At 37.4% G+C, this 20,262-nt stretch overlaps 1 protein-coding gene across 1 annotated transcript in view; it reads left to right on the top strand.

Annotated features, from left to right (window-relative positions):
- Gask1b (golgi associated kinase 1B) overlaps positions 1-16,559 on the top strand; it is a 51,476-nt gene extending 34,917 nt beyond the window's left edge. Inside the window, exons 4-5 of the mRNA XM_027392916.2 lie at positions 10,353-10,579; positions 14,636-16,559. Of these exons, the coding sequence (XP_027248717.1) occupies positions 10,353-10,579; positions 14,636-14,843 (435 nt within the window). The 3' untranslated portion in view covers positions 14,844-16,559. The remainder of the gene's footprint in view (positions 1-10,352; positions 10,580-14,635) is intronic.
- Positions 16,560-20,262: the final 3,703 nt, after the last annotated feature.

The following is a 20,262-nucleotide window of genomic DNA, read 5'->3' as shown; positions in this document are numbered from 1 at the left end:
AGTGGTGCTCCACCGCAGGTGTCTTTGGGTTGATCCTCACATCTTCTGCCTCTTGGACCACTCTTTGATACTTCTCCTCTCAACAGGACAGCTCCTTTAGATTTCATGTCTTCACACTGCATTCCATCTGAAGGTCTACTCATTGGGAGGTCCACAGAATCTTTCTTGGCAGAGATTGAAATGCTTTCTTCTGAGAAGTAAGTTTGCTCAAGACCTCACAATGGGAAAAAGGAGACAGTGGGATTACAGGGTCTCTGATTCAAGAGACAAATGCTCTCCATTTTTAGGGGCTTTACATGGAGCATACTTCTGGTTCTAAACTCATCTTCAAGAATATAGCAGATGCGGAAAACAAATACGTGTATGCTGAGCTATGATAATTTTCTCATCCGGGTTTTGACCTCATTTTCTGCTAGAGACTTGAGGTTTAGAACCACTTTGTGCTCTTACTTTACATCATGTAAATTATTTAATTGTTTTATTCTGGAAACAAGAGAGGGGGTGAGGAAGAGGCGTGTTCTTTAACTACATGGACTCACACTTGGCTTATGAGCCAAAAGCTGGCCTCGGGAGTCAATATCTCCTACTCTGGAGACTAGCCAGTCCCCCTTCACCACGTTTTTAAGTTTTTAGATAGAGTCTCACAGGCTGGTCTCAAAGTCATGATCCTTCTCCTTGACTCTTCTCCTGTATGCTGGCATTACATATCTGTGCTACCATGTCTGTTTTAGTCCACTTTCTTTAAAGAAAAAGTTGTGCCTCAAAACCTATAACTGTTGTTAAGGAGCATACCACTTACCAAGATGTCTGCTCCAAATATGAAATATTGAAGAATGTTTATTTAGTTTTCTTCTAAATATTAAAAAATATTTTACTGTAATATTTACCTAACACCAGAATTTCAGAATATATATACAATTTGTGTTGGTTCAATTTGTGTTCAAAATCTTCTCTTAGTTCTTTTGAAATAGGCAATTAATTGTTGTCAACCTCAGTTGCATCACTGTACTACAGAACAATTCTCTATTCCTTCTATCAGACTGTAACCCTGTGCCCATTAGTCATCTTCTCTTATCATCCTTTCCCAACCCTTCCAGTGTCTGTCAAATACCAGTCTGTGTACAGTTTCCATGACATCAATACTTGAAACTTCACATCAATGAGGCACGTGAAATTTCTCTTTCTGCGCTTGACTTATTTCATGTAATATAACGTTCTCCAGTTTTGTCCATGTTGCCAAAAACACTAAGATCTTACTCTTTTGTATAAACAGTACTCCATGTGTGACTCATGATTTCATATTCCATTCATCCACGTTGACACCTAATATAATTCCATTGTTTGGCTGTCATACAGAGTATGGCAGTGAGCATGGGATGTAGATGCCTGGTGGACACACTGATTTCATCTTTTTTGGATTTGTACTCAGGACTAAGATTACTGGTCATAGGGTAGAAGAACTTTGTCCATGTTTTTGCACATGTCTAGCATTCATTACCAGAAACTCCTGTTTTTGATTTCTCTAAACTAGGAGGTTGGTTGACCTGGTTTTTTGTTTTTGCATTTGAGTAAAAGAAAGAAATGTCTGGTCTAAACCATGATATTCATAATCCCATATTTCTTTGTGATAACCAACTAAATATTTTTTGGTCAATTCTAATTTTATTGCTAGCTAGAAGTGAGGAACATATTGATTAGTTATGTGCCATTTTTTTAAAAAAAATATTTTCACAGTTGCTGTGAACTTTCCAGACAGTGATGAAACAAATAATACACAGAATGTTTCAGTCATGTGTAGTTATATAGGGGGATGATGAAAAGATGATGAGTTTGAGAAAGCCTGTTATTCTGTACATAACCATTTGAGATTCAAAGGCTCCTTAATACATTCTATGTGCTAACTTTCGCTTTATTCCTAATACCATTGCTCCTTTATGAAACCCACTTACTTAACTAACATGAATTCAGGGAAACTGGAGTTTGTGAGTTGGACTTCTGGGTAAATCTGGTGTGAAGCAAATTAAAGACTCTGTATTCTCATTAAGACTGATGAATGTCTACATGCCCATTCTCCCAGATATTCCTATGGAACCACTATAATGCATACAGTGTTATATATATATTTACATTAATACCTATATAATTATTTAAAACTTTTATGGTTAATTTTTGGCTACTGAGGATGTAGACTCAGAGACAGGGTTAAGGGTTAAGTAGGAGCTAGTTGATCCCTTATGAAAGTGAGGTAAAGATTCTGTTAGTCTCATGTACTCCCAAGCCATGTTAATATTGTTGTTTATGGACATCATTCACTAAAAGATAGATGGATCTTCAAAAACTGTCATGGGATCAAATCAATGGGTTTTTATCCGGAGCAATGGGATTTATAGGCTTTTCAAGGAACTATGAGATCAAAAGTATTTTTGTAATACCAAGACTTGTTTTTTTCCTTCCTTTGCCATTTTTAATATGTTATTATTCACACCAGTAAGTGAATTTGTTGGAGGACATTGCTGGCTGATTAAAGGTTGCAGTCTCCCCATGGTCTGATAGCTTATCTGAGTAACTAGACAACATGGGACTCCCTCCCTGCAGCAGAACTTCCTGCCTCTACCTGCCTTTATCTGGAAAATGTCCTTGGGCCTGGAGGACTGACCTTATCTGAAAGCTGTCTGTGTGTAAACTAGATGCCTTATTCATCTCTAGATTGCACTTTGGCACAGATTCCTGCTAGAAGACTTGCTCTAGGAGCTCTACTATGGGACCCTAATGCCACATACTAAGCCTTGTTATAGGAATGTGCCACTTAATGCAAATTAGGCTCCCCAATCCTATATATTCCTTATAATCTGGAATAAAGTTGAGTTCATTCACTGGAATCTGTCTCTGTAGGGTTGTCTCCATTCACACTCATGGGCCATATACAAAGCTTTCTGTTGCCCCTTCTGTCTCCTTCTCCTCTCAGAGTGATGAATAGGAGGAGAGGGAAAGAGGATGCCCACATGAATTTGTTGATATCTTAGCATGAGTTAAGGTAGGTAACCATCCATCAGTAATAGCTCCAGTCTGTACCCCTCTGAATGTCTCAGGAAAATACACAGAGTAAATGCCAGATTTTTTCAAGAATGGCCTTGGTGAAGTGATACTTCATTAAATGTCTGCCTATACATACTTTTTAAATACATTGAGTGATAAATGAGAAGACATCTCATGTATTGCATCTTAAAGCTCAGTCATTGTGTTGAGATGTTAATAAGATGGCAGTTGGAGAAGGATGGAAGTCTGGCTTCATCACCATGTCAGCAGTGTTTACTATTGTTCATGTAAGGTGAGTGGACACATGTGGGACCAGTCTTCATTTTTTTCATTAACAAGCAATTATTAAATACACATTCTTTATAAGATAGGAAGTGCACTGGTAAAACATGCAAAATCAGCCATGCTTAGCACAAAGGCTGTAACACCCATGGCAGTAAGCATCTTGGCCTTCCTAGCATGAGATGCCATGGCAGGCTGTTGCGAAAATCAGCTCTTGTGTCTCTTCCTGGGCACCAGGGTTACCCTCTTGGAATGGTTCTCTTCACTTGTATGAAACAACTGTACCCCTAAAACCCACATGCTAGTTTGGATTGTCTTAATGAGTAAGACATCTATAATGTAATAAGCCTTACAATGTTTTGAAGATTTTTAGCTGGTTATATATAAGGTTTTAATTTATAAGAAGCAAAGAAATGAATCCATCTTAGAATGGGAGAATCTATATATAGCAGATGTAAAAATAATTTTGAAGGCAAGGTCAACTCAGAAAGCAAAACCAAAATATTTTGAAAGACTAGCAAACAATCAATTTGTCAGAATTTGTTACTGTTTTAATTGCGTTCCATTAAGAATTTGAATCTAGCCAGCGGTCAGATTTGTCACATATGTTCTAGCTGTGATCAGAATGGCATCTGTGCATGGTCACATAGTTGGACTTTATTCTTTTCAATTTTCATTTAATAAGTCCATATTATTGAGAAAAATAAAATTGACAGGAATTCTATGTAAGTACTAAATATGAACAAAGGTCCCTGTACAAGAGGCCAGTTTTCTGGGGCATTATTCCTTCAGATATAAACAACTGGGAGTTTTATCCCCTTGATTATTCCAGTTTATTTAAGCTGAAGTACCATCTCATTTTATTAGAGGAATGCATTTAAAGGAGATTTTTCTAAGATTAGATATATTTCATTTCTAATTTAAATTTCTTTGCTTAACATAAATCCCTAAGAAAAATTTTAGGTTATTTCATTCTCCTTTTGCTTTTTTATTTTTTAATTTTTAAAAATGTTATTTATTTTAAGTGTATGAGTGCTTTGTTTACATGCATGTGAACCACCTATGTGTGGTACCCAGCGAAGATTGAAGAGGGCATCAGATCTTCTGAGAGGGAAGTGACATATGATTGTGAGGCACAGTGTAGGCACTGGGAATTGAACATGGGTTCTCTGGGTGGACAGCAATACTCAATCCTGGAGCCAGCTCTCCAGCCACCTCCTTTCTGGGTTAGATTTCTCTGCTTAATGTATGTTCAGTCTACAAACCAAAACTTTACAAGATACAAAAATATTTGTCTTTTTCTGTTTGTTAATTTTCATGCTTTTTAAAAGTCATTGCAGGAAGGTGGGTGTGTCCCTGGCAGAGGTTATTTTTACTCAGCTCTGCCTATTCAAATTACAGGAAGTGAGTTTCTTTTCCTAAAATAGGCTGTTGGTTGCCTGGTGCCTCTATCCAGAGCCTTTCTGTGGTGCAGTGAAGCTTACAACAGTGCATCTAATGATCTCAATATATCATAGCATTCAACATTGAAGAGAGAAATACTACTATGCCTTTCCTTGTGGCCTGTAATAGGGAAGAAACTAGAGATCCATCTGAGGATTGGTGCACACTGCTAGAAATTTAAATGTGGGATTCTTGATGGAGACAGGTTAGGGCAGAGACACTAAGAGCCTGTACTCCATGGAAGACCATTTCTACGGTTCTCACCATTCCTCAACTGCCCAGCTAGTCAAATGTACATATTTACTAATCTCACAGATAGTTTCTGTCAAGGCATCATGGAACACAAGTCAAATTCATTGCTTCATGAGGTGATCTGTGTCACTGGTGACCCAGTTCCCAAGTGGGGGAGAATGCATTCTCTCTCCATCCCTTCCTTCCTCCCTCCCTCTCTCTCCCCCTCCCCCTCTCTCTGTGTACTTAGTGTGTGTACTTATTTAACAAGCACCATGGGCACTGTGATGTTTGTCTATGATTGCTCCTCCCATGGTGTGGCGTTTACTTACATAACCATTAGACTGTAGGGACCCAACTCTGATTCCATTTGTAGCATACAGACTTATATGGGATGATGCGCTGGAGTGCATTTTCCCATATGAATTGCTTTGACAACTAAATAAGCCCAATGTTCTGTGTCTTCCAATGCTGGGAGTGGTGCTAGACAATTTGATTCTATGTCTCTTTGCCTTTTGAAATACTTAAGATAATTGTTGAAAGTAAGACCCACTTCCTGTCTGTTTCTTTTATGAACAAATGAGATGTACAATCAAATAATTGGAAGTCAGAGGAAATCTGCTAGAAGACTGCCTGTCAAGGAAAAGAAAGAATTTTCTTTTACAATTTCCATTTTATCTGCCTTTATGCTTATGACATGCAAGGCATTATGGTAGATTTTCTGCCAGAGAAAAGAACTCATGATCCATGGTTATTGCAGTTAAACCCACTGAAAGACACTACCCACAAGTAGGCAACAGGTATGGAGGCAGCTTGGTGGCTTGCTCCTGACAGCACTTTTGTAAATTCCTGTCTTGATACACCACCGTTGCTGTGTTTGCTTTTTCTGAGTACAAGGCTGTGCTTTGATGGGGGTCTGTACATAGCAAATCCAAAGTGAGTTAGAGCATTCATCAGAGCTGATTCATTAAGAGCCATTCACTGAGTGCTCACAACATGCTAGCCTTTGGATAAACTACACCGCTGTACTGCGATTTATCTATTTATTTGCTTGAATATTTAAGCCTATTTTCCCTCTTAAATTTGCTGTTTTCCTTTAAAAGGTGTTGGTTGTTAAATGTTAAAAACAAAAAGATTGGGCCTGATGTGGTGGCACACATCTTTATTCCTAGTGTTTGGAAGGTGGAGATGGGTGGACCTTGACTTAGCATGTTTCAGGACATTCAGGGTTATGTAAAGATTCTGTATCAAAAAGCCAAAACTGAAACCAAATAGTTCAAATAAAGATGTGAAGAAGTTTAAGATAGGAGCTGGGGAGATAACTTAGTTGGTACAGTGTTTGCTGTGCAATCCGTCCTGAAGCCTAGATTTGGATCCCTAACACCCATACAAAAGCCAGCCATGGTGGTGGATATTCATCCGCCAACCCCAGGCCCCACAGTGGCAGATGCATGGTGGAGGCAGAAGGATCATCAGCCAGCCAGCTAGAGCAGTCAGTGAGCTCCAGGTTTAGGTAGAGACTTTTGCCAAACACTAACAGGAAGAGTGACACAGAAAGACACTTGAAGTCAGTCTCTAGCTTTCACATGTACCTGCATGCAAGAACATGTGTACCATATACATATGTGCACATACAAATGAGCAAACATGTATACTTCCTTCACAAAGAATATTTAGATACTGACTTATTAAACAAGAACTAAGTGCATGCACACTTATACGCATATGCTCATGTGGACCAGCTTAGAATGAAGAAAGAAAAATAGATGCCAATATACAGATTTATCTAATTTATCTGGTTTAGGCCTTAACATTTGAATGATGGGAGTTCACTGTCTATGGTGGTGAGAATATCCTCATTATACTCTCCCTTCAGCTTCCCAGCAAGTTCTGTTTCAGTTCTTATTCTTTTAATGTTTTCCCCCGATGCCCTGCTCACTGCTCTTCTCCTGTTCTTCCAGTTCATTATGAGAAAATGGGGAAGTTTTCAGATAAATCTGTTTTCAGATTTTCTGTGGGGGACAGCACTCTAACCTCCACTGGCTCAGCCTTTCATGTTCTCCTCATTGCCAGCAGTGTGTTCTAACTGTACTGCTGCACAGTGTATCTTAAGGACCCAGGCTCCTTCATATCAGTCCACAACACCAATGCAAACAGTGCCTGAGAGCAATTTTAGAAATATCCATAGCATGTTAGTGGAACACTTTTGTCCACTGAGTGTAATGAAATATTTCTCTCCAGCTAATGCTGCCTGATTCTTTAAACTCAAGTCTTCTGAGCTCTCTTTCATGCATTTTTTATTGTAGTTCTGGGCTGAAGTTCTTTGTACTTCTTCTGAAACTATTACAATAATCAACACTAATTGAATACTGAACCATTTAACATTTTATGCAAATGTAAACATATATATTTATATACTTCGATAGAAGACAATACCCAAAAGATACAATCAGTTTGGATGAGAGCATGGTGATATCTTGGACTTCTGGGTTGGAATCCTGAGTTCTGTCCTTTGTGAGAAGAGGGACTCAAGAAGAGTTGACTACTTCTTCATAGCTCAGTCTCCTCTTAGTTTCTATTGGTTTGTGGAGAGATTGCAATTAGCTGTTTAATCATATTACTTTGAAGACAATGAAGAGATGAATAAATTAACCCAAGTCCTTGATGAACCTAATTTTGAACACAATAGATGGATGGGTTTTATGTAGAAAGGAGCTGGCCTTCTGCAGATGTCTAATGGCTCTTGGGGATCCAGGAAGCTAAGCAGAGGCTCCCTTAGTTCAGTGCTATAAAAGAAGTTATAAGTCACTCAGAAGATATATTTTCCTACAGACAAAACTATTGCTACCAAAGGAAAATGGACTTACGTGGAGGGAAAGATTTTGAAGGAAATATGTCTAAAAATATCTATCCCATCTCTTTAAAAAATTGGCTGGAACACCTGGATTTTTCTGAGTATAATTTTAGTTAGGTAAACATTGAAAAGATATATTTTTCTAAAGAAGGAAAGAGTACTTTTATGGAAAATGATGGTTGGCAGTCCTCTTCAGCAGTAGATTCGTTTTGCAAAAATGATTTTCCATGTTTTAAAGAATAAGAAAGTGTGAATGCAGTCAGGGCCAACAACATGGCTGATCTGGTAAAGGTGCCTTCTGCAAAGACTGATGACCTGAGTTCTGTCTCTGGTATCTACATGGCAAAAGGATAGAGACCATATGTGAAGGTAGTTCTCTGACCACCACATGTGGAGGTTGTCATGTAAACACAAACCCATGGCAAGTATTGACAAAATAAGTTAATTAATAAAATAATAAGAACTCAAACACTAATGGTGATTAACATCATTATTGCTTACCTGAAAATATTTCTCTTTCAGTAAGCCTCTTTGTAGGATACCTACTTAAAAAAAGAGACACAGATGCTTAAAAAAGGAAAAGCATTGCAGGTGCTTTTCTATGCAACGCTAAAGTGTTTGTTTTAGTATGTGCACTAAATAAGCACATTAAAAATGTGTCTGGGGTTTATAGCTGTGTGGGATGTGCTTTATTAGGCTTTAAAAACTGGTGAGCTGTCTTAAAAGCATGCAGAACTATATTTGGCATATACCTAAACCAGCTGCCCAGCAAATGGTGCTGACTTTAAGGGGTTGGGTTATGGTGGTCAAATGATCCTTGGAATATTGAATGGGGATTCAGAAGGAAAATTTTGATAAAATTCCCAGAAGAGTTAGAGGGCATCATTTAATAGTTACATAGGCCATTGCTAAACAAGTGCAAAAACAGAAGGACATACTCTAGTCAGAGATCAAGGAAACAGAGAAAAACAAACTATTTGGGGGGAAATGTAGGTATACATACACTCAGCACATGGTAATGTACCCACCAAGTACATGTATGCATCTGAAGAGTATCAGTGGCAGCATTCCTAGAAGATGTTGGTCACCATCTGTAATGTTGGTCAGAATTGCCTGGCATAGCTGACTGTCAGAAAATTGGTGAGATCATCAGAATGTCTTGTGACGCAAAATTAGATTACATAGGATACTTTAAAACACACTGTAGAAAACAGTTGAATTTGGGGAAGGCAATAAAAAGATGTCCTATGTCATTCTTTCCCACCTCTAATAGCTCATGCTTTCATGGGGTTTAAAAATAAAATAAAAGAAAACTATAAAATATAATACTTAGAGAGATGCTGCCAGGGCCTAAATTTACAAGAGCTTATGATCAAACATGAACACATTGAATATTCATGGTTCTTGCTATAGTTTGGATCATAATTCTCCCCGACATTCCCATGTATTAAAGGCATGGTCCCCAGCTCAAGGCACTGCAGGGAGGTACTGGAACTAAGAGGAGGGGTTTGGTAGGAGTTCTTGAGAAATTAGGTCAGGCCCTAGAAAGGATTTTGGACCCTCATCACTCTTCTTCCTATTTTTGGTTCTCAGCTTTCTCTGCTTTCCCACAAGTCCAAAAGCAATGAGGTAAACCGACTAGGGACTGCATTCTGCAAAACTCTTAGCCAGGGTTAAACTGGTTGGAGACTATTTTTCATTATCACCATCATATGTTCATGCTTAATTAGATTAACATTTGTAGCAGAAATGAAATTTTTTTGACTATACTAGACTACAGAGTTGGAATTTAAATCTTAAGTACAAATTTACTGATCATTTCAGTTGGTTGTTGTTTGAGACAGGGTTTCTCTGTGTAAGAGCCCTGTCTGTTTTGGTCAAAAGAAGTGACACTGAACAATGTTTGAATCAATCTTTCTGCCTTTTTTTCTAGTTCTCTGCATTATAACAAGATGCTAAAATCTCTGTAACTTTGTCACATAATCTGAATCGAACTAATGCTTCATTATTGAATCTCATATTTCCTATAGATTTCCTCTATCTTATTTCCAGATAGCTACTACAATACTGAAGTTCAGTACAATTGACTTTATAGCCAGCAAAGTATCAGAATCTGCAGAGCCCAGCTCCAGGGAGAAAACAAGAGTTAGCTCCCTGGGTCTTTAGAAGTATGATGCTGTCTCTCTCTCCTGAAGAGTCAGAGATTCTGCTGGCCACATGCTTGAATGTGATTCCGTGGGAACTGTGGATCCCATGGGTGGAGATGCTTGAGTTGGATGATCTGACATTGGAGCTGTTAGCAGAAGCTGGAAATACTTAGGACAACGTCTGAGTCAGAGGGCTTTGAACTGTGGACTTATTCTAACAGTTGCTTTTAATTAAACCGTCCTGGCCTGCAGGATTCTGGCAAGTCAGCTGTTCAGAAAGCTCCCATTCTTTGGAAATGTTCTGACCTTCCCAAGCTTTTACTCAGCATCTTGGATTTTGTTTTCATTTCCATTTTCAGATTTATAATCGCTTAGATACAAATTGCTGTGGATTCAGACCTCGAAAGGAAGATGCCTGCATACAGAATGGACTGAGGCCAAACTGTGATGACCAAAATTCTGTGACTTTAGCACACATTATCCAGCGAAAGAATGATCCAAGGCATTTGGTCTTCATAAACAATAAGGGCTTCTTTGACAGAAGTGAAGACAACTTAAACTTCAAATTGCTAGAAGGCATCAGAGAGTAAGTATTTTGTTTGTTGTTCAAGTCCCATCTAATTCTTTAGCCTGGACTGGACTGGAATTCTCTGTGTAGCTTAGGCTTTTGTGGAACTCACTGTCTTCCAATGTGACATTGAACTTGCTGTCATCCTCCTGCTTCAGCTTTCAGAGGGCTAGAATTACAGGAAGGAGCTGTTACACCCAGAAGAAAGAGTACATTTTCTAATGAAGTGACTTCTGGGACGATCACATGCATGTTAAACAACTAGTAACATTTCACAAAAACTCACACCTTATGTCAGATAGATTTCCAAAGAAATTGTGAGTATGGGGATAGAGACTCAAGGGGGTAAAATAAGCCTTTAAAATCAGCCAGTCCACATTGCCTACTCAGCTCCCACCACATTCTGCCTTAACCGCCTTGCTCAGCTTTCATTGTGAAAACCCATTGTGGGTGAAGATGGGCAGATCCAGGGATGTCAGGAGTAGGGAATAATTAGGTGGCAGAGGCTCTGTTATTAAGGTACAGGATTGGACATGGGAGGAACAATAGAGATGTCCAAGTCCATAATGAACTATTTGGCATGTCAATAGAACTAATAAGCATGGTAGGATATCAGATTCATGATAAACGACTTCTAGGAGTACAGTGGGAGGTGAGCTCTCTGAAGAGCAGAGCTCCAGAGGACAGTGAGCCCTTTAAGCTGGGTAGGAGGACTTTGGAGTACCTGGAAATCTGTATAGTAGACATAGACTGTGGAGTTGGGACTTGAACAAAGGCTGCAAGAGGTTAGACAATGAAATACTCAATATTGGCCAAAAACTCAGAGGTGACCTAATCAATCTGGGAGACATTTGGTAGGACTTAGAAAGGATAGGAGTAGAGAGGGGCTCGTGTGAAGCTCAAGAAGATACCAAGAAGATAGTGTTGTACTGTAGAAGTAAAAACACAGTTGGTCTCACAACACACCGATCTCATGTATTTGTGGATAGAGGAGGTTCAGATTCCTAAGTAGCAGCAGCTGGTTACAAAGTCTGATTAGTTCTAACCCAGTTATGTAAGTTGTGACTAAATTTCATACCAAGTGGAGCTACCCTTGTTCACTAACCATTTTCTTCAGGAATAAGACTCCCTAATGAGGTTAGATTGGAAGCTCAAGAGTCCATACCATAAGGTAGCGTAGCTCCCCAAGAGTCAAGCTACATCAGGGAAACATGCATATAAGTCTGAAGTTAATGATAGAACTCAACTTTTCCAAGCCTGAACCCACTGTTTTTCCTTGCAGCTACTTGTATTTGTGTTATGATGCTATATTACTCTTACTAGGCTGGCACATGGCTTAGGGTGTTCCATACTCAGAGCTCAAACAAAGGCAAACCCAGAAGAAAACAAGAAACTATAAAACTCACTAATGGTCCTATGTCTGCAGCACATTTCAATTTTTTCCCCTTGACTTTGTACTTAGATAATGTAGATTTTATACACCTTCAATACTGAGAAACACACTCTTCCTGTAAGTTTTGAGAGTTCCCAAGAGGTTTTTGCTAGTACTTCCCCTGTTGATGCTCTTCATAACTCTGTGAATTGAAAGCAGAATACATGGCAGATTCTCCCTTTTAAATGCCTAAGCCAAGGTGAATTTATGTATAGGAAAATTGTCATTCTCAAGATAACACTTACTGAATTGATACTACAGGGACTTAAATTTCTTTGCAGAATTGAGAATGCCAGGGGCATACAACTATCTATCTTAAACATTCACATAAATGTGAATACTTTCATTTATTCTTTTGAAGAAGATTAAACCTTAACTTTATTATGAGGAGTAATGGGTTTAAGGTTAAACCTTCCTTGAATATATAATTCACACATTAAACAGCAAAAGTGAAGTCTTTGTTAGGCTCAGAGTCATTCATTGAATATTTCTACTAACCAGTACAATGTAAAAATAATAGTAGAATAATGGTTTGCTTTCTTTTATGAACAGAACCAGTCACTGAAGAGCCTTGTGGTTTTAATACTTTCATGTCATGCATTCTGCCTCAGCTAAATTAGTTGAAGGGCTATAGAAATTACAGTCTTATGGATATTAATGCTTTATACAACAAAATTCTGCGTGCTTAATTCATAGTCCATAAGATTGCATGGCACATATCTTTAGGGAACCTGGAACACATGATATGCCTTATTTAACTTCACACTTCTGAGACCTAGGGGAGGCCAAGTTAAGGATGTGGCAAAATATAACATATGATTTAAACCAGAAATTTTCTAAAATTTCTGTATATACTGTCTACGCTTTGACCCTGTCTATGCTAGACCCTGACTCTAGTCTTTCTAAATGAAAAGAAGCAAGTTCAGTGAACTCTCTCATGGTGATTTAGCCATATCCTTCTTAAGTGATCTCAGAATGTCCAGTGGGATGTCTTCGAATGTCCTTGTTCTAAAATTTTACTTTTGTTGAATTTATTTGAGAGCAATTGCCAGCGTTCTGTTACTGTAACTAATGTCTGAGGTAATGTCTAATTACAAAACGGGAAGATTTGTCGTGGTTCCCAGCCTTAGAGGTTTCAGTCCATAGCCACCTGGGCTCTGTTTTTTTGCTCCTTTAGTGGTACTAAATGCCACAACATTTTCATTAACCATGTCTGTCCCATTAACAAATTCAATGTAAAACACAATGGTAGAGTAATGGTTTTGTTTTCTTTTATGAACAGCGCTTATCTAGTCAAGGATGGGTAGGTCCTTTTCAGCACATGGCCAAGAATTGGAAGAGGGAAGAGGAGAGGGTGGAGTTCCAGTATCCCTTTCACCACAGGCTCCAATGACCCTACCCTCCACTATGCTTCACCTCCTAAAAGGCTCACTATCTCCCAGTCATAGTATTCCAAGGACTAACTTTTTAATACTTGAACATCTCAGGGGACCTTCAAGATATAAACTAGAGCAGCATTTAATACTCTACTTAAGAAAAACACTGGTCTTTCCCCCATCCATTCTGTCATGACTATTGTTATTGTTCTTACTCAGCTCATATCATGTTGCTGAGACCTTTTGGGTACAAACTCCCTGATCTTCTGGGCCTTGTAATCTTTTCATTCTAACACTTCCTGAACCTTAGGTGTTGTTTTATAGATAATCCATTAGGACTGGGCTACACAACTCTATGATGCCTCAACCCTACACAAGGAACTGCAGGCAACGAAGGGATGCCAAGAACCAGAGAAACAGTCTTATCCAGGGAAGAGTGCACCGATTGGTTATCCAGAACCAAATAGTCAGTCTTGAAAACATACACACAAGTAACAGTATCCAGACTAGGCAAATCTTATTTAAGAATATATGTGTATGTATATACACATATAATTTATTGTAGTGACAATGAAAAAGAGGCTATGAATTTGAAAGAGATCAAGGAGGGATACATGAGGGGATTTGAAGGGAGGAAAGGGAAGGGGCAGATAATTATATTATCATCTCAAAAATAATTAAAAAAAGGAAAACACTGGCAATCACTCAAATTCCAAAGGTATAACCTGAATCAGAGAGAATCCTTCCTCTAATTGAGTTTTTTAAAAAATAATTTCTCTTTTGTTCTATTACAAGTTTGAGATCACTGCACTTTAAAGTCTAAGTTTTGCTCAGGGAGGCTACTCCATTGAAACCACACATGTTCTGGTTCCCACATTTTCTTTCATCAAACCTCACCTTGTTACTGATGACAGCAAAGAAAAGGCTTCTGTGCGATGCATGGAGCTTAAGATGAAGGGAAATGCTTCTTCAGACCTAATGTGATCTTAATTTTGTGCCTCTCTTTGTCAGTCTGTAACAAGCTTTAAGTAAAAAATTAGGATATCACGTTCTGAATGGTTTAGATAATTTGGTTCATTTCAAACACATTTCCTTGCATTTTATTTTTAGGAGAAGTGTCTGCTTGTCAGTGACAAAAACATTTGGTTCTCAAGGTCCTATTTGATAGTGTGATTTATGCCAGATTAATGAAGGCAGACCAACTAGGGGAAGGAATAATACTTCTGAGCATTTGCTAAAGAATGAAATATTGTGTTACCATTTCAGGTTTCCCGACTCTGCAGTTTCAGTTTTGAAGAGCCAGCACTTACGACAGAAGCTCCTTCAGTCTCTGTTCCTTGATAAGGTTTACTGGGAAAGTCAAGGAGGCAGGCAAGGCATCGAGAAGCTCATTGATGTGGTAGAGCAGAGAGCCAGAATCCTTGTCACTTACATCAATGCACATGGTGTCAAAGTATTACCTATGAACGAATGACATAGGGCTTCCTGCCTCAAGGGCTATACATGTGTGACTTTTTTTGCTTTTCTTAAGAAAGTATATGAACCTTAAGTGTTTCTAGGAGTGAGGCAGCATAGTTGACTACACAAAACTGACCCAATATATATCATGAACTGAGCTTAAAAAGTTTGCAGAGTTTAAAGATATGCAGATTCAAGAAGTATTGGAATAACATATTGTTTGCAAAATGCCCAATGATATTTTTTGCCTAACACTCTGGCATGTGTATCTCAGCATTGTTATTACACGTTGGTCCCAATTATTATTCCCACTAATGTTAAAACCATTTTCATGCCATTTGATGGAGTGATATAAACCAGAGGCATTGACTCTTCTCAGAAACTGTTGTCATGTCATTTGACCGATTGGCCAGCTCCTAGCAGAGAGTTAATTGACATTTTCCTGATGCTGATCATTACAATAGTTTTTCCAACCCTATTCAGAAGCAATCCCACACCAGCAAATTGGGCATGGGGGTGTGAAAGCAGCAGAGCCTTGAAACAGCTTCTAAGTAGACATGGCAGTAGATTCATTTACAAACAACCAGTGTATTTTCTAGTCTATAAACAAGCAGCTATCTCTGATCAACCAAAATCTCATGTCTATTCCTTTTAAGAAATTTACTGTCGGCATGGAAATATCCATATGTAACAATGGATTATTAGTTTGCTCTGTTAATTTTGATTCAATTTATGTCTGGTGATAAGAAAACTAAATAGTTATAAGGCATGATGTTACCTATTTGAATTTTTTTGTGGAATCTGTTAATGTTCTTATGGGTTGGTTGGTTGGTTGGTTGGTTGGTTGGCTTTTTAAAAAAATTATAAGATCTCATATAGTCCAGGCTGGCTTTGAACTCCTTATGTATCTGAGGATCGCCTTGGCCTTCTGATGCTCATCTCCCAAGTGTTGGGATTACAAATGAGTGCCACCATGCCCAGAAGTGCTTGAGCTCAAACTCAGGGCTTCATTCATGCTAGATAGGTGCTATATGATTAAGCCCATAACCCTAGCCCCCTTTAAATGACTGTTTAGCAAATTGTCATTTTATAAAGGATATGCTATAATTTCTGTAGTTTTTTTAATTATAGAAAACTTCTTTTGTGTAATTAGGTTTCATCTGATTTCACTGTTGTTATCTAGGCATTGATGACAAGTTCAGATAGTAAATATATTATGTAGATCAATTCAATATGAGAAGTTTCAATGAAACCCAAACCACATGACTGTATCTTTTCAAGAAAAGCATATGACTAGAGAACATGTGGCAAGAAATTGGGGCAAAATTAAGTCTCAAATAATTCTCTCCCAAATCCCTCTACCAACTATTTAGATGGATTGGAAGGATTAAGACTTACAATGTTCATGCTCTGAATCTTCCTGTCCTTGGGAAATCTGCAAGGTTGTCCCATATTCTACTTATATGGAGGCTTCGAATCTAGAACAAATTATTTCTCTCTCACATTGAGCTCTCTTACCTTATTTACAAGCGGATTGATTAGCCAGATGTGGAGATGTATACCTGAATTCCCAGCTCCCAGGAAGCTGTAGAAGGATTGCAAGTTTGAGGTCAGTCTGGTCTACATAGTGATATCCTGTCTGAAATGTACCCCTCCCTTCATAAAAGCTGATTTACTGACTTTTTCGTTCTTTGGAAACTTAAAAATAAAAAAGTTACAAATTTTTATCGTATTTGTTTTGTCTTCTCTTTTTTTCCAGTTGTTCCTAACATGCACAGCATTTTCTGTATTCTGACAAAGAATAATTGAATACAGTGTGAACTGAAAAAAAAAAAAGAACAGCAATCCAGGCAACATCATAGAAGGAAAGCATTTATATAGATTCTAATGGAGGGTACAAACAAACCAAGTTACGATAATAGTATTCTAACTATAACAAAAGGCAGACCAAGGGGACAGGCAGCCTCTGACACTCCTATTTCTGCTTTTCAAGGCTCGTGTCCAAGCACTGCATTTATCATCATATGTGTTTCCTTTCCCTTGGAGTGTTGACCTTTGTCCCCTTCTCTTGAGTCCCCCCACTGTAACCTGAGTGTAATTCTGACCCTGGTGAGTCCCCGTGTTGGCTTCTGTCTATGAGTTTTATCTCTTTAATCATCATCTTAATTATCTTTGCAAACACCTGTACATCCCTTCTCAACTTTTAATTAAAAGAGTTTCTGCCAAATTGTCTTATGCCTTATCAAGATGACCTACATTCATTTTAATAATTTTTATTTTTAGGAGATTTACCATTTTGATCCATACTGTGCTATCAATTTCAGGTACTTCCTTTCATGTGTCTCAAACTACATTGCCACTGGGCAGGCTGCTCTTCCAAAAGTGGGTGGGACTGTACTTTGCCTAGTTATTTCAACATGCTTAATACTAAACAGAAGGCTCAAGAACACTAATTATATAGCTTACCTTTTAATGATTTATTTTTACTTTTTATCTGTGTTTTGCATGTGTATATACATGCATATGCATGCAGTACTCATGCAAGCCAAAAGAGGGCATGGTAGACTTTGGAGCTACCTGACTTGGGTTCTAGGAACTGAACCAAGTCCTTTGGAAGAGCAATGAGTGCCCTTTACAGCTGAGCATCTCACCAGCCCTTACAGTGACTAATTAATGGTGCATTAGTTTTGGGTAATAGCTGCAAGCCAATCTTTGAATTCTAATAGGTAACATTCTTACTTTATTAAAATGATGGGAATGTTCTTTGCATTTCAGATGTGCTCAAATGCTACCATGATTTGGTTGGCATTAGCCCATTATGTAGTTTTTTTGTTCTGTTGTAACAGTTTTAAAATAGAAGAATTTACCTTAGCTCACATACAAGAGCTTATTCTCCTGTGACGTGTTTCTTTTTAGCAGATATGAAAATGCACATGTATCTTACATTCTGTAATAAAATGTTAGAAATTAAAGTTGTGGGTTTTTTGAGTGTGTGTGTATACAAATGAGTTTTCAAAGGCTATCTACGGCAACCTCTGCCCCCTCCTTTGGAACAGTTCACTCCAGTCTCTCTCTGCTTTATGTTGTCCTTCATTAGGATGACCAAATATTCTATTTAAACTGGTTAACAGAACAAACAATTGTTGGGAGGAATGTGAAAAAAGAGACAAGTGAAGAAAGAGACAATTTAATGGCCAAGATGTCTGCCCGGATCACGTGCTCATGCATTTGATGTCAAATTCATGATCACGATGCTTTCTTTCTATTAGTGTTCATAAGCACTGCATTATAGGGTTGGTAAAAAATATCAGTTAACAGACACCATGCATCTTAGGAAGAGATTTAATATTTGGTTAATTTTCCATGGTTGGTATGAGACTTACAGTATGTTTAAAGTCTCCCTCCTATTATTTATATTTAATAAATTTGTTAAGTTACATCAAAATGTAAAATATCCTAGGCTTATTCTTAAAATATTTATATCTCTGGACTTGAATAATAATGTGCTTATTCTACTATATTTTTAAATATGCATTACATTAAATGTAATTAATAAAATATCTAGATAGAAATTTATTTGCACATTGTCTTATGAAATGCTAATGTCTATTTGAACACCGACTTAGGTAAATCACATTTAATGTACTAGTAATATACTGAAATTATATATATACCAAATGTAAATTAATTTTATATATTTTTGGAAAAATTAAGAATATAGTCAAGAATCAAGCTAGGGGAGTCCAAGGTATTCAGTAGCCTGTAGCACCAGGATGGTTTGAGTCCAAGCCCTTAAAGTCATCCCACTGGAGGACATAGTGATCACCTTGGGTGCTGTTACCAAGGTTGACTACTCTCCAGTGATGTTTTTTATAGAAGGAATGGTGACATGAACTTGGAATCTCAGTATTTAAGAGTTGAATAGGAGTCACTTCAACTTTGAACTAGCCTGGACTACAGTGAGACCCTATTTCAAAAACAAATGAAGAACAAAACAGAGCATAAAAATATAAGAACTCTCATTTTGTGAGAGAGATTTTGACTTGTCAGAAAAACTTACCTGAAATTTGGAAATAGCCTGATGTGATTTTGGCATATTCTTACAATTGTTGGGCTTAATTTTCTACTGAATGACTATTGAGCAGGGTTTGACTCAATAGGTTACTGTGTAGATTCCTCTTCCATAGAAATACAATTTTTTTTTTTTGGTGGGAGAAACAACCTTAATAGGTAAAATTTATTACCACGTTGTATACTAACTGGTTTTATATCTACTCCAACTATCATATAACATGGCATATAAAGATTTAGCTTTGGAAGTATTTTTAAATGAATTTATCATTGTAGTAATGCTATAATTATTTTAATAGAGTCCTTTATACATATTTGCATTTATAATCTCCTAAGAATCCATTTTATCTTTTGGAAAATTTTGCTTTAATAAACTGCTAACTACTATTGTATACTTTTATCTGTTTGAAAGTTAATATTTTAATTTTTTGAAAAGTTCACTTAACCAAACATTTAAGGCATACTGATAAAATTTTATAACTGAATGGTCTCATGGATTTAGCATTTATCCAACTCTTACCATAGGAATAAACATTTAATGAAATAAAGTGACTTAATTTGCTCCATTTTAGGCAAATGGTTGGTCTAGATTCCTCACTATTCTAATATGGAAAGAGTCAGAATGCCAGTAAATGTCATTGTACAAATACATAACAAGGAATCTCAATTTACAGACCCTGAGTATCTGTGGGTCTGAGAGTCCACTGAAGTTATGGGCAGAACTATTGAATAGGCTACTTTCAGTAGCTCCGCAAAGTGATCCAGAGACCAAAACTTTTAAACACTAGTGTTATAATACAGAACGCAAGTGAAGAAAGTTTTTACTAGCATTCAATGATTCTGTCTATAATTTCAGTGGACTCTCAGATCCATAGATACCCAATTATGGATGGTCTACAGTCTTCGAGGGTTAAATGCTTGCTCTGAATCAAAATAAAGAGGGTAAGACATTATATTGCATATAATAAGAAAGATCATAACTTAATAGAGGAAAATAATTACTTACATACAAAATTAGAAACATGGATTTTTGGAAGAAATAGTTTACAAACCGTTTTATTCACAAATGAAAGCTGAAGAACCATTTATTATTAGTAAGTCTTAAATATTTTTAGTCCACACCGTCAGTTCCCAATCCACTGACACCAATTGTAAAATGTCATTTGCATTTATTTACTCCTTTAATTTATTAAATTCCATTTCCTGATTTATTTGCTCTTATTTAAAACAAAACAAAACATGGCCTATTTTGGAGTAGGAAAGAAGCTAAGTTAATGTGTGGTATTAAGATAAGCTATTTGATTATTACTCAATAGTTTACTGAACATTAGTAATGTTCCAACATTAATAAAAATGTCCTAAAC

This window comes from Cricetulus griseus, assembly GCF_003668045.3.
Source record: "Cricetulus griseus strain 17A/GY chromosome 1 unlocalized genomic scaffold, alternate assembly CriGri-PICRH-1.0 chr1_0, whole genome shotgun sequence".
Classification (NCBI taxonomy): domain Eukaryota; kingdom Metazoa; phylum Chordata; class Mammalia; order Rodentia; family Cricetidae; genus Cricetulus; species Cricetulus griseus.
The sequence above is the reverse complement of the archived record's forward strand: the minus strand, read 5'-3'. Positions and strand labels throughout refer to the sequence as shown.